The sequence below is a fragment of the Diceros bicornis genome, chromosome 27 (genome assembly GCF_020826845.1).
Source record: "Diceros bicornis minor isolate mBicDic1 chromosome 27, mDicBic1.mat.cur, whole genome shotgun sequence".
NCBI classification, from domain to species: Eukaryota; Metazoa; Chordata; class Mammalia; order Perissodactyla; family Rhinocerotidae; genus Diceros; species Diceros bicornis.
The window spans coordinates 30406084-30433174 of record NC_080766.1 but is presented as its reverse complement, the minus strand read 5'-3'; the positions used below and the strand labels follow the sequence as shown (position 1 = coordinate 30433174).

At 37.8% G+C, this 27091-nt stretch overlaps 1 protein-coding gene across 2 annotated transcripts in view; it reads left to right on the top strand.

The window, feature by feature from the left end:
- GRIK1 (glutamate ionotropic receptor kainate type subunit 1) overlaps positions 1 to 27091 on the top strand; it is a 134000-nt gene that overhangs the window by 72511 nt on the left and 34398 nt on the right. Inside the window, exons 7-13 of one of the 2 annotated variants that reach the window (XM_058522990.1) lie at positions 5633 to 5740; positions 8009 to 8053; positions 13332 to 13445; positions 15194 to 15397; positions 16050 to 16273; positions 22038 to 22156; positions 26523 to 26740. In XM_058522990.1, the coding sequence (XP_058378973.1) occupies positions 5633 to 5740; positions 8009 to 8053; positions 13332 to 13445; positions 15194 to 15397; positions 16050 to 16273; positions 22038 to 22156; positions 26523 to 26740 (1032 nt within the window). The remainder of the gene's footprint in view (positions 1 to 5632; positions 5741 to 8008; positions 8054 to 13331; positions 13446 to 15193; positions 15398 to 16049; positions 16274 to 22037; positions 22157 to 26522; positions 26741 to 27091) is intronic. The other variant, XM_058522989.1, reaches the window with a different exon arrangement.

Here is a 27091-nt window from a genome sequence, read left to right as displayed (position 1 = left end):
CAGAACATAGAATCACAAGAAAAGAAATGGAAAGAAAAAAATCACAGAAACAAAGAGTCATCAAAGGTAAATTCTATTACTGCTTGGGATTTCCTCCAGGACTAGGGGGAAAAAAAGACATTTCTGAGCTTAAATGACCTATAAAGTTGGCTCTGGCAGGTGAGTCTATTTGGGAATCTTGGTAGGACCATCTCCAGAACAGTCAAACTACAATTTTAAAACAGTTGTTAATGTGACTTTAATAAGAATTCAAAATGAGCATGAAAGATGTATTTAACTTTGAGGGAATTGGCAAGATGGTAAAACATTCCAAGGAGATCTAGACGAACAGTAGTTTAGAGGCCACCAGGGAAGTCAAAACTGGTTAAGGTACTACAGGGCAATAAAATTATAATTTGAGGTTATCTTTTTATTAGACAGAAATCATTTACATCTTACAGATTTACATTTTACAGAGTCTGGGCCCTAAACAATAGTAAATTGAAAAATTAAGATACATCTCCCTAGAGGATCAAACCATCCTTGGTGAGCCTGCTAGAAAATGGCCACTATGACAAAGAAAGGCCGTGCAGTCTTTTTAATTTTTTCCTTTATTTTCAAGTTCTGATAAGTTTCAATAACACATAGAACAGTCATTTAAAAATGTTTTCCTTCCCTCACGTTGATCCAATCCCAAAAGAAGCTAACCTTGGGTTTGCCATGAACCTTCTATTTACAATATTTCTACAAGAAAGCATAGTTTCTAACACATAAATGAAGAAATGCTAGACACTATTGTTCTTAAAAGATCATATCTACTAGAAAAGTATATTCTCTCCTACTCTCAAAAAGGAAGTCTCTGTCTTTCAATAAGAAACAATTGTTTCCCTATGGCAAACAAGAATGGCTGTGTGAGGGAAAATTCTATAAAAGGGGGGCTTTATGTTCTTTTACATATTTAAGTCCCCTTTAGGGAAAAAAAATGAGTAAAACAATCATTTTAACTAAATGAAGGTAAAAGTTGACTATTATAAGAGTCTAGACTTAAGTGCTAGCCATTTACGTACTCAATGCTAAAATATACATACTGTATTTGGACAATAAATATCTTCTTGAGAAAGAGCATACAAATAAGAGATTAATGAAAACTTTTGTTTTTCTTCTTTTATCTCTTGATTTCTGTCTCTTGGTCGTCAGATAATGTGTCTGATAAGAGAAAAGAAAAAAAGCCACAGTCTTTGATTCACTTGCTATTAAGCAGTTGTTGTCAAGAGGTCTAAGGCAGGGTAGAAATTAAAGCTATTTCCTAAAATAAGGACAATAGTTTAAGTATTGTTTTCAATTCTGTATACTATAATTGTCCCCTGTGCAAATGCTTCTCCATAAGGAAAACAAATTGTAATTATGACTAATATAATTATATATCATTATCTAAATTGTCCTTCAGCCCTGTCCCAGGAAATGGATTCCTTATGAATCTTATTCATCATATCCAGGAATTAGTCATTATCTATTCAGCCTAATCAATAATGCATTGGTGATTGATAAATGCTTTTCAACAATTAGTTTGCAAAAAAAACCAACAAAGAACATATATAGAAATATTCATCTAGGGATAGGAAGCAGAAAGACACAGGTAATTGTGACAATAAGGGAAACTTGACTTTGAAGGTCAAAAGATGTTTCAATTCAGTAAAGAACCAGGCAGAGAGTCTTTGTAGATATTTGAGACAGGGAAGCAAGCATTGTTAGAGCCAAAAAAGGGAACTTTTTTGCCACTTGGGTGAGCAGCGAGGAAAAGCGAGAAGTGGGAATTACTCTGCACCAGTGATTGGAACACTAAATTCAAGAATAAAACCAAGACAACAGAATCCAAACAAAGGGACACAATAGTCACACTTAGAGGAAATGAAATTGGATTTCTGAACTGGGTTTTAAGACCCTGCTATGAGCTATATGCTAGATCAAGTGATAAATCCTACCAATTCTATACATTTTCAGAGAGCTCCATAAACTCTGGACAATGTATCAAATTGGCTCACAGCATGACCCCCCATGAAGGCAAAGTTGTCTTTAGGAAAAAGCTTTCTGAAAAATCCTACAAACTTAATGAAGATAACTACCTCCTTCCAAACAGATCAGGAGGAGGGTTAGAACTGCACATTTTTAGAAGCATGAAGAAGGGAACTGAAAACTGACTAGTCCAAACCCCTAACATAGTAGAGATTTCCACTGAACCAAAGTCTTAGACAAATTGGTCTCTGCTGTGAGGCAGATGCTACAGTCCTAATGCAGTAGCTTATTTAACAACTCTCATTTAACCCATCAATTTACCCCATCAATCCATGAAGCCAGCCTTTGACTTGCAAAAAGGAGATTGTAATGCCAAGAGGTGAACGGAAATATACACAAGAGGATGCTCCCTACTTGCGTTCCATATCAACATTTTTGTCCCAGCACAGAAACGTGATTACTTGTATCTCAGTAAGTATAACCACAGGGGCTACTATTGACCATAAAAAATACGCAATCTTTTTTAAAGCTGGTGCTAGCGTTTGGCATTATGAGCTCCCTTGGCAATAAACTCTGGAGACGAAGTCCTAGGATCTGAAGAAGCCTTTCTTTTTATGGGTTACGGCACTTGAGCAACCCACATTTAGTGTGACCATATTGATGGCTTAGATGAGAGTTGTAGGCCTTTCCTATCCACATATTGTTTCCTGACATTAGCTTGTTTTAACTTCCAGCATCATCAAGTGATAAAATGTACTTCGGTTGTGATATCAACTCCATTTGAATGGTAGCCAGAAAATAAGTTTTGGCTAATTGTGTTGGTTCCTGACAATTAAGTTGATATCATAGCGTGCTCTTTATGTAAGAACTTTAATGGCAATGCTTTTTTCAAGAACCTCCATCCACCCTGCTGTGGAACTGTTCCATCAATATTTCTTGGTGTACAAGTTGTTAGAACAGGGAGATGGAGGAATTATGCTGTCCCTATGTTCTTATGTGGGCATGTGAGTATGTTTCCATAAGTTTTGTTCTATGAGAACTACCTGCTAACCAATCCTTTGCTTACAATTTTGACCTTCTCTGAGTCATCCTCCCCAATTCTGCTAAAATGATCTGCCTATAAATGCACATCTCCCCATGACACTTCCAGGCTTAAAACACTCCAATGATTCCCAAATGCCTACAGAGCAAAGTTCAAGCAAACTAGCATGATTCACAACACCTTTATGAACAGGTGTCTACTTGCCTTCCCAGGCTCATTTCTCTTCATTCTTTACCTTGCATTATGGATCCATGGCAAACATCATTTATTCTGTATTTCATGCTTATACTCAGTCTGTGAATCTTTTCTTGGCCAACTGCTTATCCTGTGAGAACTCAGGCATTCTTTCCTCCAGGAATCTTTTGCTGACTCTTTCCTGCCCGGTAGCTGGAATAAGCACTTCTTCTTCATACCTCTTTCTTCAATTACTGTGTGCAAATCTTTATCCTCACACTCACGGAGCTTCATTGAAATATATTCACGTGCTTGTTCCCACTAAACTGTAAACTGCTAGGTGCTGTATTCCCAGACAGTTTCTGGCACAGAGAAGATGAGAACTGGGAGGGTCAATGGTGTAAGTCCCTGTCCAAGGGCAGGAGAAGACCCATGTCTCAGCTCGGTTAGTCGGGCAGAGAGAGCGAATTTTCTCTTCCTTTGCATCTTTAGTCTATTCAGGCCCTCAGTGGATTGGATAATGCCCACTCATATTGGGGAGGGCAATTTGCTTTATTCAGTCTACTGATTCAAATGGAAACACCCTCACAGGCACACCCAGAGATAATATTTAACCACATATCTGAGCATTCCATGGCCCAGTCAAATTGACACATAAAATTAATGATCACAACGTCAAATGTAAAGTCAAGGTTTAGACTAATCTGTAGATGGCACAAATTCGTTATGTACTTTATGTGCTGGGGGAAATTGCATGAATATGAGAATTGTATTTTGGGACGATGAATTTGATGTTGATTTATAAAATAAAATACAGAAAAAACTACACGTGTGGGTCCTGACATATGAGGTAACAAAAGCCAAACTCTAGAGTTATGAATGTGGGGAAGAAAAATAAGAGGTAGTAGGAAAAATAATCATTGTTAAAATTTTAAATGCTTTCGATGTGTTAAGAATTGTGCTAAGTGCCACTTAAATTTTACAAAATCCCTGCGTGGATCGAACACGGAAATCTGAGATAACTCATGTTCAGGTTAAGTAATTTGCCTGAAGTCATAGTTCAGAGATTCAAACCCAACTCTGTGATAAACTCACACTCCGTGCACTGCCTTGTCCCACCTCTTGGCCAAATGGGTAAATACATTCAACATATGTGCATGGTGTGCACACTGCAGACACAGTATAACTCGCAGGATCTTCCTCATATCTTACAAATGTCCAATGAATTTGGTAAAGTCAAGAGAGAGAAAACAGCTAAGTGTACAGAAAAGACTGAGTTCTCCTTCATCCTCATTTGTAAGTCAACTCAAATTAGACAAGGTTGCCAAAAATCACCAAAAGATTGAAGCTCAAGAGCCTGTGGGGCCACTATTTTTTATTTAATGAAACCACCAAAGATGTCCAGTGTGAGTTCGGTGAAGGGGAGACTACTGCAATTTTTAGTTCCTAAAATGATATTGATACATGTGCTAGGCTGAATAGTGGCTCCCCCAAAAGATACTCACACCCTAATCCCTGGAACCTGCAAATGTTACCTTATATGGCAAAAAAAAAAAGACTTTGCATATATGATTAAATGAAGGATTTTTGAGATGGGGAGATTATCCCGGATTATCTGTGTGGGCCCTAAGTGCAATCACAAATGTCCTATAAGAGAAAAGTAGAGGATTACACAGAAGAAGAGGAGAAGTCAATACGACCACAGAGGCAGAGACTAGGGTGAGGCAGCCACAAGCCAAGGATTGCTGGCAGCCACCAGAAGCAGGAAGAGGCAGAGAATGGAGTCTCCCTTGAGCCTCCAGAGGGAGCATGGCCCTACGGACAATTTGATTTTGCCCAGTGATACTGATTTTGGACTTCTGCTTCTGGCCTCCAGGACTGTGAGAGAATAAATTTCTCTTGGCCACCAAGTTTGTGATAATTTGCTACAGCAGCTGCAGAATACTAATATAATGCCCAAATGATATTGGAAGCTCTGACTTACAAACATCCTAAAAATTCTATCATACATCAATGGAGTATATCCTTTTCTCAGAGAAAAAATGATGGCGGCAGGGGGTACTTCCCCCGGGCAGTACCTTGAAAGGGATTTGGATTGACCTTGGGAAGCAGAATGTTGTGACTTCCCAGACTTTGTTTACTCCATGTGCAGACTACTTCACAGTCATTCTTTCCATACTGCCCATTTAGATCGCCACTATTACAGATTTGACTGATGTTAAGATGTTAGAACTGACAAAATAAATGAGTGCTAGTAAAACAGTTTAGTATTCTGCTATTGAGTTACTGAACCAATGCAGTGGTTTATAACACAGTGATGAAACCGAATAATTGGATCCTGTGATGAATTTGAGGTATTAGAATTTTGACGATGTTACGATTACGATGTGTTAAACAGTAATGCTACATTCCTTTTGCCCATAGGCTCGGTGGGATGGCTTGACTGGGCGTATCATCTTCAATAAAACCGATGGCTTGAGGAAGGATTTTGATCTGGACATAATTAGTCTCAAAGAGGAAGGAACTGAAAAGGTAACCTCCTTGATAATAAATTATAAAATAAAAATAAAATAAAGAGCACTGCTCAAGCATTTTAATTGTACATACAAGTAAGAGAATAGTAAAATGATTCTCTCAATATGTTCATTTATGTCGTTTTCTAGATCTGTCCTCCTGATCTGCAGATAGATGTTGATGTGCTACATTCTTAAATCACAAGAATGTGAACGAAAATGAAAATAAATGAACGTGTATAATGCTTGGTTTATATAGCAAGAATGATTATATTATTACACATATATAACCCTATATATGGGTGGGTGTCATTAGCCAAATTTCTCAAAGGTTTTGAGGAATTGAGTTTAGCCTTGGACAATCAAAAGCTGCCAATGATTTATTTGTGGAATGCCATCCAAGGGTCACTTAAAAATGAGCTTTAATTGTACTCCATTTTGAGATTGGTGACAGAGGGACAGAATAAAATAGGATAGAAAAGGCTTACTGGAGCAAACTAACTTTTCAGCCTTAATTTTAGGAGAAGATATGCCCAAAAATGTATTTTAATGTTGGGTTCTGAGTTTAGAATTATTTTAGTTGTAATTCTCAGTCTCTCAAAATTTAAGGGTCCATTTTAGTTACTATGGATACCAATACAAAGGTAAACTATTTAGTTAAATAATAATAATAAATGAATTTGTCTCCTCAGTGTATTTTATTATACCAATTTTAGTATTCACAACTATACGTTGGAATTAATTCACACTTACAGTGCGAAGATTTTGCCCTTTAGAACCTTAAAGAAAAAAATTTTGAAACCCCCAAACAATCACCTGAACATCAGAATTCTATTCCTAGTTTTTTTCACTGTAGTGGACGAGAAGGTATGCTTAATGTAAAAGAGTGGCTTTGGGAACAATCAGTTACCTACTTAATTGAAATATTGGGGCTGATTTTTAAAATGAGATAAGGTTTCCATTTCTGTTTTGTTGCTTTTGTTAACTGAGATACATTTTTTTTTTTTTAGGTCCTAACTGTGTTCCTCCCCCAAATAGCTTAATCAAAACAAACAGAGATTAATTAGGCTGAATGTAATACAAGGTGACCACTGGTGTGGAAATGTTTGAGGAGAATAATTAGTTTGCAGCTTTGAGAGTACACATTATACATGCAGATTTCCCATTTCAAAAGTGCCCTCCATTTTCCCTTCCTCTCTTCCTTTCTCTCTCTCTGTCTCTCTCTCTGAGGCTTCTTCACTCTGATTTGCTTGTCTGTTAGTTGATCATGCTCTGATAGAGTGCAAGGCATCCACCTAGTCTCCATAACGGGATGTGGGATTTGGGCTGGAGGGAACAAAAGAAAAGAAAATTATACTTGTTATGGACTAAAAGCCTATAATGTTTTTTTCTTTTTAAAGAAAACGTCTGCTTCTCTATGCATGCCTCTCTCTCTCTCTCCACTCCTTTCCGTGTACAGAACTGAAGGAGGGAGAAAAGCTGTTAAGAAAACATCTTTTTGGCTCAGATGGGTGATGAAATAGATGAAGCTATTGTTACGCTTTCACAGCTATTTATACACTGCAATATTATGCACACTCTATTGGTGTTTTTCCATCAAAGTCAAAATAGAATTAGATGAAAATGCTTTCTCAATTTGTTTCTTATCTCTTCATTGTTTGCAATAACTTTTCTTTCTTCAGGTGATTGGGGCTCAATTCCTGAGAAGGCTGGTTGGGCCTTAAGGCAATGGGGGAAGCCAACCCATCTCTCTCAGGAGCCAAGGGAGGAAATGCCCAATCTTTTCATGTCAGCCTCTGCTGGGGTCCACAGGGAAAATTGTTAGAAAAAGCCCATTTTCTCAATTTCACTCAAGCCCATAATCAAAGAAAAAGTCAAGTATGCTTTCTTCTCACTTAGGAATAGTGTGTGTATGTGTGTGTGTATGTGTGTGTATGTTGTGTATGCATGTGTGTATTGATTGATTGATTGATTTTGGTTGTGAATGCCTTGAACAGGTCTTCGTAAGGAATGATAAAGACTCTTTATCTGCAGCATAGCTATGCATATTCAAAAGAACTTTAAGTCAAGTCATACCAACAAGTTGAAGTAACTTCTGTGGCACCCAAATACTTGGCTCATCTCTTTACTGTACCTATTCTCAGCCTTTATGTTGAATTAAGATGCAAGATGCCAAACAATGGGTGGGGAATGTAACACTCTGAGCATTCACACACCATGATACCTTTTGGGTTCCATACTCCATTTTAATTAAGTGCTGTTTTTATTTTTCCCTCTGAAAACCAAGGCTGCTGGAGAGGTGTCTAAACACTTACACAAAGTGTGGAAGAAGGTTTGTACACAGACAAAAACTGCAGGAAATCTGGGGGCGGGGTGGGCAATGTCAAAGGAAAACCCTGCATCCTTCCAGTTTTGCAAGAGCGGTAGATCTCCAATTGCAGTTTAGAGGCGATATTCCATGTAAAGGGATAACGGGGGTTATTGAATACATTGTTTCTTAACATTACTCATGAATTGAAAACAGGCTTAAAATGGATTAAATAATGATGGATTAAATATTTCTCTCCAGATTATTTTTGTTTCTCCCGGGCAGAATTAGTCCCTGTTAGATCTGAAAGCAGTTAACTGCAACAGAAACAGACACTGGTCCATTTATATTCTTTCTCAAATCACTAAGTATTTTTGGCTAAGGGGCATGAAAACAACAATAGATTTGATCCATCAGTCTAATCAGATAGGCTAAGGCTCAGAGGCCTAGGACGTCTCCTTCAGTGTCACCACTACAAAATATGAGCCATTTTCCGAAATTCCCTTTTCGTATGAGCTATCTTTGTTTTGCCTTGTATCTTTGTCAGTGCACATCGTCTTGCAGTTTGTTTTAGAACCACAGTCTCCAAAGGACAAAGACATTAGAGACTTTGGAAGGGAAATGAGATTATCTTGTAAATTATAACACCCACTATTTCATAGTTTATTGTACAGTATCATGTTGTCAATGAATGTGCACAGATTTATTATATAAGCAAATGTTAGACATGAAAAACATTTGGATCAGGGAAATATGTTCCAGTGATATGCAAACATTATCAGTCATTCTTTCTCTCTCTAAGACTACTTGCTAAAATATCTATTGATTGACGATTGGACCTTGACTTACTTCAGATTGTTCAGCTTGAACAGATTTGTCAGGTTCACTTTCATCTTTTGAATTATCAGTTAAGTCACAGAAAGTGTAAACAGTTTCTCAAAAGCTTGTCTCCTCTCTTGGTAGTTCTCAGTAGATGAACTCAAAAATGTCCTCCTTTTAAGTTAAAAAAAATGCAGGTTTAATAACCTTCCTTTAATTTTCAGTGATTCAGGTTATCAAAGGCACATAGAAGGCAATCCCCTTTCCTCACTGCTAATAAATAGATGAACCTAACTGTTATCCAGAAAGAAGTTTATTATACTAATCCAGCTTGAGACTCCAGGCACTTTATGCAATGTTGAATTAATTCAAACCAAATATCCTAGGGAATGGAATCCAAGCTCTGAAATCATACACAAGGGAGGGGAATGTCCTTTGTCACTAAACTGCAATAATCACTCCTACTTCCAAAGGATGCACTTCTTGGCTTTCCTCCTTCCTCCATGCCTTTGTGCCTCTTCCCTCCTGCTGACCCACCATTGCCCACGCTGTCAGTCGTATATACCGTGGTGTGCTGTTTTGTGTTCTGACTGCTCATCAACAATTTACAGTAACCTGAGTGCTAGCCCATGAGACATATTCAGACCCAACAAACACATTGTCTTTTCCCAACAAGACTCCATCTTAAAAGAGAAGGATTCACTCTCATTGCATTCAAATTCCAAAAGCTCTCCTCTCTCTGACCTTTTTTACTGTAGAACAATGCACCTGAAATTCTTTCCAAGAGAAGGATATAGCAATCTTTACAAAGCCCATCACTAAAATCCGGGTTCATAAGGTTTATAAACAAGAAACAGTTACGCCTTTTATTCTATTTCCTAAATAGTTCATATTTCACTCAGCAATTTTGGATTTTGTCTTACGAGAATTACTCTCTAGATTTAGAAGATAGATACTAGTCATTCTCTGAACTCTCTTTCGTTGCATCACTTTTTTTAAAAAGTTCACTTAACGTCTTTTGGCCACTCATTTTCAAATGCTTCCCTCAGTTGTCCTAGATAATAAATGGCTGCTCCCACATGCTCGTTTACGAAGTGAAAGAAGGCAGGACCAGACAATTCAGCTTTTGAGTGTTCCTCCCCACAAATACTTGATCCACCGTCCGCTATTTCTCACTGGTAAATTACTGCTGTCTGCTTTTGCTATACAGTTTGAAAATTGAGATTCTGCTTCCTGGAGGTACTCCTGCAAGGTCAGAGAACAGGACTGAAATGCTAAATATCTAGGCATCTGGTTAACTATATCCCTCTCTCCGACACACATGACTCATGAGATCTTGCTTCTTCAGAAAGAGACATGCATTTGCTGATGTGTTCATTTACTTCAATGAACAGGTAAAGCCAGTTGACTAGTTAGGTCTAAAACATGCACACACACACACACACACACATTCTTCTGTTTTGCTTATAAAAAGATTTGAAAATGGGCTGGCCAGCTGGCATAGTTCTTAAATTCGCGGGTTCCCATCCCGGGTGCGGACCGACACACCGCTTATCAAGCCATGCTGTGGTGGTGTCCCATATAAAGTAGAGGAAGATGGGCATGGATGTTAGCCCAGGGCCAATCTTCCTCAGCAAAAAGAGGAGGATTGGCAACAGATGTTAGCTCAGGGCTGATCTTCCTCATAAAAAAGAAAAGATGTGAAAACAGAAAGCTGAGGTCATTCAAACTGCCTACTTTCCAGGAATAGCCTGACCTGGACTCTTTTCATACACTTTTAGCCTAGATTTGAAGAAATTTCTGTTATACAGATAGTAGGAAAAAAATATCTCCCTGTTCTCATTCTATGGAGGAAAGTTTGCACCGAATGGGACTCTGGGACTCAGTTGATTAGAAATGGAGCAGCAATGATATCTGACCTTCTGCACTTTTAGTGGGGCCAGGAAAAGAAATAAAAAGCCAGACATTAAGCTATGGGACGTATTTGTCTAAAATTTCAAGTTTGTTTTTTAAAAGAGAATGATATTGTGTGGCCATTCAAGGCTGCCATTTTCAAATATTAGTATAGTTCCTTTAAACATACACTTGACATTAATAGAAATAAGAGTTAAAGAGGACACATTTCATTACTTAACAAATTGGCTACAAACACAGTTATTTTCTCCATCTTTCAATACTTAATTAAAAATTAGGTTCCATTGTCCCCAGTGCCTAAGTCAAGGTTTAATTAGAAGTACAGCAAGGGACCAATTTATACACGGTCTTCATCAAGTTAGAAGTCAATTATTACCAACCTAAAACATAGCTTTGAACGAAAACCAATAGATTTCAGGTGTGTTTAGCCTGAATTATGTTTCCTAGAAGCAGGAGTCTCTGCCTCAAAAAAGTGGATGAAAGGGGCCGGCCTGTGGCTTAGCAGTTAAGTGCACGCACTCGGCTGCTGGCGGCCCAGGTTCAGGTCCGGGCGCGCACCGACGCACTGCTTCTCCGGCCATGCTGAGGCCGCGTCCCACATACAGCAACTAGAAGGATGTGCAGCTATGACATACAACTATCTACTGGGGCTTTGGGGGAAAAAATAAATAAATAAAATTATTAAAAAAAAGGGGGATGAAGGGATGGAGGTTGAGAAGAGAGAAAAGAAAAAGCTGTCCCCCTTTTCTGGGTTTAAAGCCAGCCAAAGAAAACGGAAGATTCTTAACTATCAGACACTGTGTGCACTCTGTGTGATAGGCATCACTTTTGATCCTGAAAAGACTGAATGGTTATTACAGGTGCTCTCCTACATCATAATCCTACTTCTGGTAACCTCTTTACAGACATGATCAAAATACTTTCAAATGCAAAAACTACCCCCAAACCCCCATTTACCTAGATCTGTCTCCTTATTTTGCCAATCAACTAACCCTAATTAAGTATAGAAAGAAAACAGTGAAATTGAAACAGTCCACATTGATGTGTAAATGTGTGATAGTCCTTGAAACTTCAAAGAATTTACGTTTCTAAAAAGGATATTTGCAAAGCTAAATGAATTTTCAGCTGCAGTATTTAGAGGTAAATCAAAGTAAAGAATTAGAAAAGGAAAGAAGAGGCCTGACATTCCCACAGGTAATATTTTATTTAATCATCAGAAAAGCCCTGTTATCTCCCCTTTGCTAGTGAGGAAATTGAGGCACAGCAGGGTTAATTAACTTGCCCAAGCTCACACTCCTGGTAAATTGCAAAGCTGGGATCTGGACAAAAGTCTTGTCTGTAAAGCTCATACTCTGTCCAGCTAGTCAAATGTCCTTCCACTGGGGGAATGTATTTAGGGATCAAGCATAGGTCCACGCTGTCCTTCTAAAGTCTGTCCAAGTGTTAGTGTTCCTAAACTGCCCCTGTTTTTCATAGCTCTTTTACTTTATCTGCTTCTAAATCAAAAAAAAAATTTTCACTAATGATTCCAAGTTCTTTCACAACAGTGCAAGCTTGAAGACACTACTGGGGCAGTCATTTGGATGTCCTTTATTATTGACATTTGTGTAGCTCTTAATATATACCAACACTTTCACATGCATCTTCTCATTTGATCTTCTCAACATCCCTTCAGATAAATAGCTAAATTCCGTGAGGCTGTTCTCCTGGGTTCCTCTAGAGACTAAACAAATCAATATACTTCTATAGGACCTAATAACCAGAAGTGACTTGGCCACTGGAGAAGATTGTGGGTCATAATTTTTTAGAAGAGCAATGGGTTTCACTGACTGCCAATCACCATAGGTGTTCTGTGATATAAAGATCAATAAGCAATAAAAGTGAATACCCTCACTCACGGAAGGAGTTCACAGTCAAGTGGACAGACAAGACAGATAAACAGATGAATAACAGAAGAGAAGACCAGAATAGAGGTATAAACAGATTCCAACCAGAATTCACAAGAGGCATCCCCATCCAGCATTGGATCCTCAATGAAGACAGGCTCAGAACTTATCTACTGCTCATCCACACCTTTTCATCAGTTTACCTTTTTTCTTTTACATGCCCAGTCTCTCTATCATCCACCCTGCTCCTTTTATCCCTTTCCTTATAAATTTAAAGGCACTGATGGTACCTCTTTGGCAACATAAAGTTTGTATCAATAGAATGCAGGCTCAACAAGAGCAGAAATTTTTGTCTGTTTGTTCGTTGTTATGTCCTCCAGTGCCTAGAACAGAGCCTGACATGTAAGTAGATGCTCAACAAATACATATTGAAAGAAAAATCATAAAGAAAAAGATCTCCCCCCACGCCACCCCAAATAGCACAAGTTTTCCCTGTTCCATTTACACACTCATTCGTGCATTGTTTCATTTTCCCACAGTTAGTAGCTTCTACTGTGATGTCCTGGTGTCCTCTTCCCAGACGATGAGCTTTTGTGTCCATTCCTGGTGCAAAAGGGGCCTCTCTGTAGTGTAAATGCCGAAAATGACAGCCAGCAGCCTCTGATGTACTGTGTTCTATGTAGATTGGGATTTGGAACTCCAATAGTGGACTTAACATGACGGATGGCAACAAAGACAGGTCCAACAACATCACCGATTCACTGGCCAACCGAACGCTCATCGTCACCACCATTCTGGTAAGTTGATTGTGTGGAATTCAGAGTGTCTTGTCCAGACTCTACACTAGACCTTGAAGGATTCCTCATCTAGTTTTAATTGGGACACTGAAAGCATATATTTGTATATACCTGTCATTGGATTGAATTATAAGCTTCCAACATTGTTCTGAAGATCTCCTACCACCAATCCCTTCTCAGTTCTCTCCTCCTTGCTCTCCAGCCTCACCCAGTTGATCTCTCTTGCTCTCTGGCTGCTGGTTGGTTTCAACGAAGGGGAGACTCTGGCAAGATAACAGGGAAGTGGGGGAAGAGAAGTGAGAAAATTTTTTCCTCTGCCTCCGTGGTTTTGTCAGAACTTTCATCCTTCACAACCACAGCTCCTATCCTGTCAATGACCCTGCTTCAGGACTCCAGGTGCACTAGATTCCGAAAGCACTCTCTCCTCCCTCCCTGCCTCAGCCCTGGTGGTACCACCTTCCTGATTATGTTGGTCCCTGGGTGTCTACATGCCTCTCCCACTCTCACCTTCATCCGTGTTGACTCCCTTTGGCCTGCTCATTCCTCTGTATAAGTAGCCTCTTTATTAACTGGTTTTCAAAAACCCAGGTAAGGGAACCTCCTACTTCCTGTGGAAACCTGATCATACACCCATCCAGACACTGTACACCCACAGGTTGTTCATTCTCCCTTTCCCCACCTTGACCCAAGGGATAAAGGGCAAGAGTGGCCACCTCTAGCATCTTCACTTCCAGACATTCATTCTTTCTTTATTTCGTTCATTCCATAATGTCAGACCAATTTATTTCTGCAACTATTAACTTCTGAGAATTGTTCATCCAAAATAAAAACTGTTTTGTGTTTCTGGTGACTACTTTCTCTGCAACTATCTCATGGAGATATAGAGTTTTCTATTTCTATCAGTTTGAGGATAAGCCTAAACAAAAAAGACATCAGTAATATAGTAACTGCTATAATTTTATAAAATAAATTTTTATTTAGTCAAATGAGAATTAATAGCATTATAGATACATGGTAGTAGGGAAATTATTCATAGGATAGGGGACTTATCATGTAAGCATATAAGCAAAGAATTACCAGATGTGAGATTTGAGTTGCAGTCAAACAAGAAAATGGAATTTATGATAAAGAAGACATAGAAATGGTCTTTGAATAAGATACCCTAAAGGAAACCTACCAAAATAGGTAGATAATAAGTGAAGAGTGAAATTGAGGTGGCATTTAGCTGAGAGATGAGGAAATGAGAATACTCAGTAGCTAGGAAGTTTGAAGAATAAGAGAATATATTTGCTGACTTAGATTTCCGATTTGTGAGTAGATGAGGTTCTTAGAAAAAAGCCAGAGGGGAGGACGGGTCGTGCAAAGGAAGGTTGGGTATAGGCACAGCCGGAGACCGGGCATCCAGACATCTGGTCCCCCATTGCCTTTTCTGCCAGACTTAAAGTTTAAACATGACTGTGTCTCTATCACACCATTCATTCCCAGCCCTGCCTCAGCAGTGGAGGAAAAAACTCTCATTCAAAGTGAGAAGAGGGACAGAAAGTAATACATGAAGTACTCTGTATTTGCAGAGGGCATAGAGAGGATGAGTTTAGCAAAGGCAGGAGGGTGAGTGACTGACTTTGGTACACTCAAATCTTAAAAATCATTTTCAAATATTTTATATCTTTGGCTGTTGATGGAGCTTGTGTAAGTAGATTCTGCCTTCCATTATAACAGGGTTTTCATATTTGGTTTGTTTCATATAGGAGGAACCCTATGTGATGTACAGGAAATCTGATAAGCCCCTCTACGGAAATGACAGATTTGAAGGATATTGCCTGGATCTGTTGAAGGAATTGTCAAATATCCTGGGTTTCATTTATGATGTTAAACTTGTCCCCGATGGCAAATATGGAGCCCAGAATGACAAAGGAGAGTGGAATGGAATGGTCAAAGAACTTATAGATCATGTAAGCAAAAATACATCTAAATATGGGTCTTAAATGTCTGAAAAAATGCATAATAAGAAGAAGTAAAAGAGGAAAGAATAGTTGAGTCAGAGTCAGAAGAAATGTTTCACTCTTTGAATCACGAAAATTGTTTAAAAAGTAGGCGAAAACAACCTAGAAATGGAGTTTGCTTACTTGGAAGGGCAAGTAAGGATAAAAATTGAGGATAAAAATTTATAGGTCGATTCTTCATACTGAAGAATAGACCTGAGTGATTCTTAAATTAGATAAAGAATTCTCAAGTTCACAGCTCAGAGGAAAATTTCATCTTGTCAACTAATTTTATGATCAAGTTGCTCATTCCTTGCTTTTCTCATATGCTCTTTTAAAAGACATCCTTCTTCAGTTTTTTTCTCCATTTAGTTCCAGAATGTATATGTCTGTTTGTCTGTGCGTATTTCATACTTTCTGGTTTCTCTTTGTTAATAAATACTATTTTATAAACATAACTGTGTAAAGCAACTGTTTTTATATTAGAGCCAATCATCACAGAAGCTTCTTGGGTGAGAAACATTTGGAGTTGAGAATAAGGATCAGGAGTACCCAGGAAAAGTCCAGACATTTGCCAAGGAGCTAGACAAATAAGACAAAGATTTCAAACTTGCTTTTGCAGAGGGCTGACCTGGCAGTGGCTCCTCTTACCATCACCTACGTGCGAGAGAAAGTCATCGACTTCTCCAAGCCCTTCATGACCCTGGGGATCAGCATTCTTTACCGGAAGCCCAATGGTACCAATCCGGGAGTCTTCTCCTTCCTCAACCCCCTGTCTCCCGACATTTGGATGTATGTGCTCTTAGCCTGCTTGGGAGTCAGTTGTGTACTCTTTGTGATTGCAAGGTAAGTTCAAGAACTATTGACCTTACAACAGCAGCTCTAGGTCAGTCTCAGGTTGACCTGTGTGCTCTAGAGGTAGACACAGATTAAGTACTTTAAAGTGTTTTTTTACTTTTGCCTGCTGTTCTGTCCGTCAATTTCTCCCTCATAGAAGCCACTCTGTAAAAGAATATCTTCTAATTACTTATAAAGGTATTTTTAAAAGACAATAGGAAGATAATTTTTATGCTAATTTAATTTTATCAGTATTTCAAGCAGCATAAAATGGTTATTTACCCATTTTCCTTGAATTATATTACAGCAAAAACAATGGCTCAGCTAATAAATCTAAAACGGTTCAACAGGAAGAGTATGTGGTGTCCAGATGTTTGACCCCCGGAATATTTGGTTAAGCCAAACAGAAGTAAGTTAGCTAGCAATTATTGTAGCAGATAAGAAACACTGGAATAAAACAACATTGTGAAATCCTCAGAAATAAAGAAAATTTTACAAAAGTTATTTTTAAAAACACTAGACAGTTAAGAGAATTCTAGAAATAACTATGAAAGGAAAGATTACTTACATATAGAGTCCGAAGGCATGAAATCTTGGTGCTGTCACTGATGATTCAGTCTAGGTTTTATTTTCTGAGATAACTCTATATTTAACCATTCTGCTCTACACAATTCTTGAAAGGATTTTTATTCCTTTCAGTAGATCATATTTTCTAAATACCTTTGATGCTGAATTTGAAACACAGCTATTTTATCTTTCTGTTGGCTTAAACGTTTGATATCCCTAGATAAACGATGTAACAAAATAATTGCTTTTGTATGTCCCCTACTCATTTTCAGTCTTTTTCACTTTCCAACAAAACTTAGTGAACTTTTTCCCTAATCAACTTTTGTTTTCCCTCCAGGAATTTCTAAGAGAAATATTTCTTCATGCTAGCTCTTTGTCGTTGTCCACTGTCTGGTTTTGATTAATGCCAGGTAACTCTTTCCCTGGCATAATTATAAAGAAAGTTGGGGAAAATTACCCAGGCTGGAAAAGTCTTAAAGATCCACAGGGCAGACTGAATAATCCACAGTCAGGATGAATAAATGCGTGCTTTCACACATGGGTCTTTATACATTCAATATGAAATGAATGTTTTCAAGTTTTCTATACCTTACAAAGTGTACCGTTACTTAAATCCCAGACTGTTTTCCAAATTTTGACCAGCTGTTAAACTACTTGTATATGATGACCAAAGCTCTCTCTCCATTTGTCTTACCTCAGAAAATAATACATTGACAGTATGTACAGTGATATTATCCTTTGATACTTTAATACTCTAAATCAGTGGTTCTCAACTAGGAGAGATTTTGTCCCCCAGGGAACATTTGGCGTTGTTCTGGAAACATTTTTTGGTCATCACAACTGAGGGTGGACAATGCTACCGATATCTAGTGGGTAGAGTCTAGGGATGCCACTAAAAGCATCCTCCAGTGTGTAGGACAGCCCCCCACAACAAAGAGTGACTCCAAAATGTTGATAGTGCCAAGGCTGAGAAATCATGCTCTAAATAATTAAAGAAGATACTGCTTTGGATATCAAATTTTAAAAGATAAGTCTCTTACTTTTGGAGGTACCTTTCTCATTACTGGCTCCACAGTGAAATTAATACTGCTTTAGAGTGGCCATTTAATAAATGACTACCCTAAGGTGATGTGCGCTATAACCATGAATAAGAAATTTTGTGTTGGCTCACTGTTCCATTCCTCTGCTCTGGGCCCCACACCTGTGGGGTGATTAAGGGCCAGTGGAGCAATCCAAGCAGCAGAGGGCAACAGAGAAGTGAGTTTCCATATCCCCCAGTCCCCTGCTCTGTCTAGGCAGTGATGCTAATGAGTAGAATAGGCAAAACAACATTGATGAGCAAGTACATTATTTATCACAATGACTTAACCAAAACCAATGGGAGAAAAAACATGTCAGAAGCATCCAGATGTTCTCACAGGCACACATGTTAAAAGTACCCTTTTACACTTGACCCGACTGTGCCTTTAAATCACCTTACTTTCGTCATCAAACTATGTCGGAATAGTGTAACATTTCATAGTTTTCCCCTCCTTAGTTTGTCTGTTCCTATAGAAATTCTTGCTGACCCAGAACCCTGCACTTTCTGACTTTATTCTGTTTCTATTAAGAAAGCAGCCTCTTCCACCCAATCAATGTTATCCACTCAATATTCCTACTCATCTGCAGCACCATTTATAAACCAGCTCTTCTTTATTTAGCTTATTCTCCATGTTGTCCCCTTCTCATTGTCTTTCCTCTTGCTCTGGATCTTGGGGAAGCAGAGGTGTTGTGCATCAAATGCAAGTTTACAACCAGCGTGGTGGTGAAACAGAAGATAACTCCCTGCCGTGCACAGGTGCCTCGTCATGGAGATCATACTCTCAACTACATTCATCTAATCTACACCTTTGAATCCATTCCTGCTTCTACTTTATAAAGCCACTAAATATGTTTTGGAGGTGATTCCCAAAGACAAAATCCTGGCTGAATAGGTGTGCCAGTCCACTTTTATTTCCCATAGCTTGAGGCCATGAACTTGGTCACTGCACCAATAAGCTAAGATGTAAAATGGCTTTCTGCTACCACTCAGTGGTTTGCGTTCAAAGTTGGTGAAGTAGAAATGAAAAACAGTTAACCTCATAATCATCTTTCACTCTAGAGAGGCTTTTGAATTTGTGTTTTGAAGTATATCCTTTTATGTTTTTTTGAAAAAGAAAAATAAAGCCCATCACTGCATTTAGGCGAATGCACTCACTATATAGATGCTTAAAAATCATTGGCTAAACTGAATTGAATTTGTAAAGTTAAATATCAATGGGACAAACTAAGGAAAACTATATGAACATTTCAATTACTATGACTCGTTATAAATGTGCATGTCAGTGTTTTTGTTTTGTAGTCGACATTTTTTGAATTATTTTTTGAAAAATATTTAACCCCAAGGAATTATGTCCATCATGAACACACAATTTAAATAGACCAAATATCCAGATATAATATCTGCTTACATTTTATGATTTATGTTTATCTTCTTAAAAATGAATCTTTTTTAAGTTGGCATTTGGCAAAAAAAATAAAAATCAAGAAAATATTTGACTGTAACTTAAAGGTTACAATAAAAAACCAACAGTTACATTACGAGTTCAAATAGAGCTTTCTCGTTGGAAAGATGAACGGATCTCCCTCTCCTCGATGCAGCCCAATATCCATTCTCAGCCATGAAGAGTCCCTTAGAGATCTTTAGTATGAGGACCATTTTCTGTCTTCCATTCAAGTAAAAGCCTAGTATATATAAATATAAGCCTCAAATGAACCTTTGTATTTCAACATAGTGCTACTCTTTCATACGCAAGTTTTGATACCAATTCTAAGCACATTTTTCCCTTTTTCTGTCATTTTACTAAGATCAGTATCAACTGGGGATAGCCACTTCAGAATAGCATTGGTACAGGTCGTATATTAATCTTTCCTCCAGACTTCCTGATGCTGACTCTATCACACTGGCTGTCTTTAAGCAGGCGTTAGGAATTTCAAGCTGAAATATCTACATTCAGGCAACAGGTAGGTCTACTGCATTATGAAAAGCCAGTGTCTTACCACACAGCATCCTATCACCATTCAATATTCCTCTGTTCACATGCTCCCCAAGTCACTCAGAATCCTGGAAAGAAAGAGCCTAGACTACCTCTGCAGAGCAGGCAGAATCACATTGCTGTTTAGTCAGTTTTTCTTTTTGCTATAGAAAATTAGATTAATTGTTCACTTAAAACTGCAAAGTATGAAATACTAAAACAAGACCGAGTTAAAAACATCATTCCAACAAACAGCATTCAGTGATGAACTCATTGATCAGAGTGTATATGGGGGAGAATTGCCAGAATATCAGGAGGCTAGTGATTGCCAGGTTTTATGATCTGTTTAGAAAAACTCACTCTTTTGGATGCATAAGCCTCCTACTTTATTGCAATTAATATTTTTAAATTATTGTACAAGTGGCAATGATATTGTTTAAGTAATGGCATCTTTATTCTGCATACTGCTTCAATTACTAGGTTCATTAATATTGGTAATCATTTCTTCAGCTCAGCAAACTACTATGGTTATAAGAGTGTATAAATTCAAAACTTAATTACATTGTTGAAACAGTAATTAAAATGTATTGGCATGGCATTGTCAATGAAAGCTTTATTCATAAGCTTTACAGGAACCTGTGCTGTGTGCCCTGCAGCTGTGGAGAAGGTGCAGTAATGAGTCAGGTACCATTATTGTGGGATAAACTACAAGGCTGTTATCCCAATCCCCCTAAGACTTGATGAGGAGACACTGTACCCTACTAGAATGTGTCCAGGGGTTTAGAGAATGGTTTTTCATTAAGAGGAACTGTCTGCCCATTTCCTTGTGCATGATTCACAGTGTGCCCTGCTTTTGCTATAGATAATGTATTCACCTTAATCCCAGTTCTCCCCAATGTGTCAGCAAGCTGCTATTGTTTACTGCTGCAACCTTATGGCTGGAGAACCTTCCATATGTTCTCATTGGCTTTCTGGTGTTTTAACATTACTCTAACACTACTACTTGCATTAAAAGGACCTAATGGCAAATGGCAAAGCTTCCAGTGCTAAGAACTACTGCATTTTAAATCATTTCTGGAACACTTTGAAGAGCATCTGCTAATGTCTCTTTGGAAAAATAGGTGCCCCCTGGCAGGATAGCCCAAAAAATAACCACAGAGCAGGGACCTCCTTGGGCTATAGAAGTCAGACATATGTTTAGAAAATAAAGAGCCAAAAATCTATTCATTTCCCAGATTTTTATTCTAACACATCCCAGAGATATCTGGATTCCCTCTTCTTTACAAATAAGAAAACTTACGCCAGGTAGGTTGAGTGACTCATTCAAGGTCGACTTCCTAACTAACTAAGATTGGCGATCAAGTGACTACAGTCTATCATTCTGGGAAGAATCAAATTAAAAACAATGAAGAGGGAATTATGAACCTAAATCTCTCCGGTGAGACATGCAATGGAGTTACCACTAATGGACCCCTATGCCTGGGCCAGGATACTTCTAAGTTTAAACTTTGTCTCTTCATATAAGAATTGTGATTTTTTTGTTTCCATATACTATCCTAAAAAAAATTGAATATATCCCAAATCCAGACTTTCTTTAGGTTCACTAATTTTTTCAGCCTTGGAGCTCCTTTGATGCATTATGAAATCGCTAAACCACATACTTTTTTTAATTGTCTATCCATAGATGCCCCTTGAAGGCAAGTCACCCCTCTTTGTTTCTCCCACAGCATCTAGCAACACAGTATCTTGACACTGTAGTTGTTATATAGCAAGCTTGTGTAGCAGTCATGGCTAGTTTGTGGGGTAAATACTTGGGACGAGCGAGTGAACCTTTCTTTACAGTCCATCTAGTTGTTCAGTAAAATGGAAATAGATGAAAACTCAGAAGAATTCAGTAGACATAGATGGGAGGAGTACAATTCCAGCCCCAACCAATGCACTTTGTCTAGAAATAAGAAGTCTGGTAAAAGTAATATCTCAACGCTCCTTTGCACTTTGCCAACCAAAGCTCTCAGTTTATGAACGTGGCCTCTGCTGTTTGGGTTTGATGCTTTCACCATTAATTGTTGGGTTGTCTGCATTATTCAGCAGGTTTTGCTGGTGCCATGTGTATTTATCTGATGTTTACAAACTGTTTCTGTTAACTACCACAGGTTTACACCCTACGAGTGGTATAACCCCCACCCATGCAACCCTGACTCAGACGTGGTGGAAAACAATTTTACTTTACTAAATAGTTTCTGGTTTGGAGTTGGAGCTCTCATGCAGCAAGGTACCTCGGTTGCCCATCTTTGTCGCACGCATCCCACAGTCTGCTGACAGCCTTTCATGCTGGTAAACTCCACCGTGAAACTAGAGGGTAGCCTGAAAAACCATCTTAGGGATTAAAAAAACCTGACTTCCTAGACAGTTCTAAAAATAACAAAGATAAAAATATGGTCTAAATGGAACTCTTTTGTTAAGTATCTAAAATAAGACTTCTATCAAGCAATGAATACAAATTTTCCTAGAGGGAAGTAAAGGATAAAGTACCTTAGAAATTGTTTACAAATTTGCATAGATGGCGGTATCAATCTTTTCCTTTTCAGCCCTAACTCAGCAAGTCAGAGGTGTGAAAGGAGGGCAATTTGAATCCTTGCAAAATTAAGTTGACTTACATTCTTTCAATAGCTGACAGTGTCTAAAACTGTCAGGTGATTACCACTCTGACAAGCCCTACTGGGATTCATCTTAGCTTCCCAGTAACTTTTTACAATCACCCTCAATTGATAACCATAGCAACAGTAAACTGTAGAGGTTGGGGAAATAAAATTCAAACCATAGAAATGTAGTGTATTTTATACAATGTCTATGATTTGGGGGATTTTGATTTTGTTGTGGAGGCAGAAGTGAGTTGTTTTAACCTTTGGAAGAAATCCAGGTCTTTTGTGGATTTTCCTCAGCTTTGACCTCAGGGGTATGGTCTATAAAATACTTCTCAAGATTAAATGCATTAATTTAAGGAAATCATAAGTCACAGATGTTGTTGTGTTTGGAATATCTGCTCATTTCACAATAAGCTGCAAAATAAATTGGCAAAGGAAAATCTAACTGGGATATATGTTAAATGTATTTATTACTTGGGAGTGAACCCTAAGACTTCTCACGAGGGAGTTGTTATCATACTACTTGAAATGTTTATAGTCTGAGTCTACAAATTAAAGGGAGAGAGAGCAAAGGTCTCTAGTGTGGAAATACCAAATAATTGAGGGAAGTAGGTAAATCCTTTCATCATGCAATTAAGCATAGTTTATGCGGGCCCTGCTAAATAGGTGTAGACCCAGCACCTGATTTGCTAGAAATCACATGCATGAGTTTAGAGCACAGCATAGAACTATAAACCCTGCAGGAAAATCCATTAGAAGCCATATACATTTTTACCAGTGCGTTTCATTTTTAGGGCATTTATCTTATAAGCAATTACTTTCAAAGAGCAAAGGAGACCCTTACTCCTTCCCTATAGCTTGCCTTCCCTTACCATTAGAATAGAAAAATATAGACTTGTGTCTCACAGAGCATGCAGCAGGTCTGTGCAGGTACCTAGGGCCTTGACTGCCTTCTGCCATATGAATGCACTCACCCCCAAAACTTCTCTTTCATATTCTACCTGTTTGGAGTTTACCATCATGCACAGCAAACCGTGGGATGCAGTGTCTGCTAGTTACCACTACCTTGGGTACATGACAGTCAGCCCCAACCAGACTCTGCTGGTTTTTCAAGAAGTTTAAATATATTTGTCAGCTGAAACAAATATTGCCATTACAAATTTGTGATACTGGTGACCATTAGTGCATCTGTCCTCAGCATGTGGCATTGGACCAGGTAGCTAACCCTCTGTATCGACTGTTGCGCTCTCTCTTGTTAGCAGAAACTTATCACTGTACTCAATTGGAAACCATTTTGTTTAATTTCTTTTTTAATGTGATGATCAGACTTTCTCTTTTCTACAGAGCGTGAGCAAAGTCTGGATCAGGATTGGCTGTCATGTCTGCCATAAAAGGCACTAAAGAGACTTCAGCAAGTATTGTCTCTCATCCCCAATATATTTTAACGATGTTTTACTCTACTTTTATTGCTTTCATAACTTCATCCTCTAGAGTTCTGAACTTAGACAAATCATCTCTACTTGAAGGAAGCCTTTTCTAAGTATATCAATTAACATTGAGAGTCATGAAGGTCCCAAAATTGTGTGAAAATAAAAGCATGATGAAATGTTGAGAAATCTAATTCGTACCATCTATCAAGGGTTTAAAATGTAATCTGAGTAGGTTTATACTATTTTTTGTTTAATTTCCAAGACAATCTCATCCAAAAGTATAAATATGTATTTTAAAGTGCGACAGACATGAATTTATATTCTTTCTTATTACATATCAACAGTTGGTTATTCATCTGTCCAGTTTTACTGCGTATGATACATAATTATACAAATAATAAATTAAAACCTTATCTTTTCATAATGCAACCAAATAACATAAAGTTAAATTTACAACCAAAAATCTATACTTATAAGCTAAGAAAAACTGTATTACTTATTTCCCATGGCCATTTTATGAAATAAATGGTATTTTAATGATAACCAACTGAAGATCTAAAATAATATCACACTGCCACAAGGCTGCTAGATCAATTAAGTACAAAGATATGAAACAACCTTGGGCATTAAACACACACACACACACACAAACATATAAATCCTATTAAACCACAAGATTAAAACAACAGCAACAAACTGTTCCACTAAATCCTTGGAGGCAATTTAATGGAAACTATTATAAATCTGTGTAATATTACACACCCAAATTCAAACAAACAAAAGAAGGAAATTCAAATCACAGTGAAACCATTTACCTCATTAAAAGGGAATAAAGCACAAAGATGCTTAACAGCATTAGGAGGATAGATCTGTTAATTCAAAGCACAGAAACTGCCAACCTTGATCTGCTTATCACAAGCCTTGAGCTGGCTTTGATTCATGAGCAATATATGTGTCTGTTTATAGATTAAATTTGAGCATAAACTCATTTATTTGTAGATTGGTAAATTCCAATTTCCCTTTCCATTTTAAGCCGTTAATTTCAAAACACCCTGCAGAATACTGAAAGGATCTTTTAAACCAGGTATTTCACCTACTGTACTTCACCCTTTGAATTTTTAAATGTAGACTGTCTTTTTTCCACTTTTTAACTGGTCACATAAACTGTGTCATGCGTCCAAGTTCATGGAGGAAAAGCTAAGTCGAGAACCAATGGTGAATTTCAGGCAAGCATATTAACCAAAATCCTTCCATGAATCAGTACAGTTGGAGTGAGCTCTGCATATATCCTCTGGCCTTTTTTAATTCTATGGCTGGTTTTCTAGACTTCCATAGCTCAATTTGACCAAAAGTTTTGAGCTAGACAGTTTTCCTAGATGTTTGCCTTTCGTGTTAGTAAATTTAGCTGATATACCTTTTCTTGTAGAGAGAAAAGTTTTCTTGGTAAACACATTAAGTGCCTCAATGTCATCTTCTACAAATAATCATGAATCATCTGACAACATCTAGAATGTGTGTTTTTACCAGGAAAGATCACTTTTAACCTGAGAAACAGCCAGTCTTTGAATTATAATTAAGAAATAATACTTTAAGGACAAAACTATGCTCTTCAAGTGCATATATTCTTTTTAGTTAAATAAGAATCTAAATTAGAAAAAAATAATATTGACTTTAAAAGTAACACAAGATAATAAAAAATGGTTCATCTATTGCTGTCAAGTAGGGCTGCATCCCATTTTATTTGATTTGTAAAATCCCAATGTTTTATTAAAGTACATGTGATAAATGGCATGATATGTTAATCTTCTGCAAGTTTCTCACATTCTTTAACCTTAAATAAAAGCAAGTTAGCATTTCAAAGCTTTCCATATTTGTAAAAAGACATAGAACATTTTATTTCACAAGTAAGATGCATATTAGCTAGTAATAAAAGACCAGAAGTCTTAGGATTGACTTTTCAACAAAAACAAGGAAACTAACTCAAATCTAAGCAACTAAACTAACTCTATAAATTTTAGACATAGAATATTTCAGGGTTAAAATCATTTAATACCATCAAATGTCGAGAAATTACATTTTAAGCAATAGCAGTAATTAATGATAAAAGATCTTTAAGGGCCTAGGCTGGTGGTGTAGCGGTTAAGTTCACGTGCTCCACTTCAGCGGCCCCAGGTTCGTAGGCTTGGATTCCGGGTGCAGACCTACACACTGCTCATCAAGCCATGCTGTGGCAGTGTCCCACGTGCAAAACAGAGGAAGATTGGCATAGATGTTAGCTCAGTGACAATCTTCCTCAAGTAAAAAGAGGAAGACTGGCAACAGATGTTAGCTCAGGGATAATCTTCCTCACCAAAAAAAAAAAAAAAAGATCATTTAGATTTTGCTCCATTTTCTAAAAAATACATCCATTCCACCAACACCCAAGAGAGTAAGTTCTTGATAGATTTACAGTTTTTATGTCACAAAAATGCATTATCTCCCTAGACTAGTGTCAAATCAATCATAAGTCTTCCCTCTTCTCCTAACTCTGTTTAACACTCTTACTCTGATGATACTGTCACAGGATCAGAGCTGATGCCCAAAGCTCTATCGACCAGAATAGTTGGAGGGATATGGTGGTTTTTCACCCTAATCATCATTTCATCCTACACTGCCAATCTGGCTGCCTTCTTGACAGTAGAGAGAATGGAATCCCCCATAGATTCTGCAGATGATCTGGCAAAGCAAACCAAGATAGAATATGGGGCAGTCAGAGATGGATCAACAATGACCTTCTTCAAGGTAAGGAACTGACAATGTATTCTCAATGGTTAGCTCATGCTGAGAAGAGGGGAATGTGGAATCATTCCCTCTGTCCTCAATTTAGTATACTTAGATCCACAGATCAGTCTCTTCAATATCCTCCCTTGCCCTGGTACCAGAAAAAAAGGTGCTGTTTTCTGAATACAGTCTAACCACTCATTAATTAATCACTCATGTATGGAACCAACAAAAAAGTTCCTTAATCTGAAATTCTGACAATCAGAATACTTGAATATCGTTGTTCTGTTCTTTCTGTTCTGTACTTGATGAGATAGAAGCAGGTGACAAGCAAATGTGTTGATATTGGAATTTATTTGAAGGATTAAAACC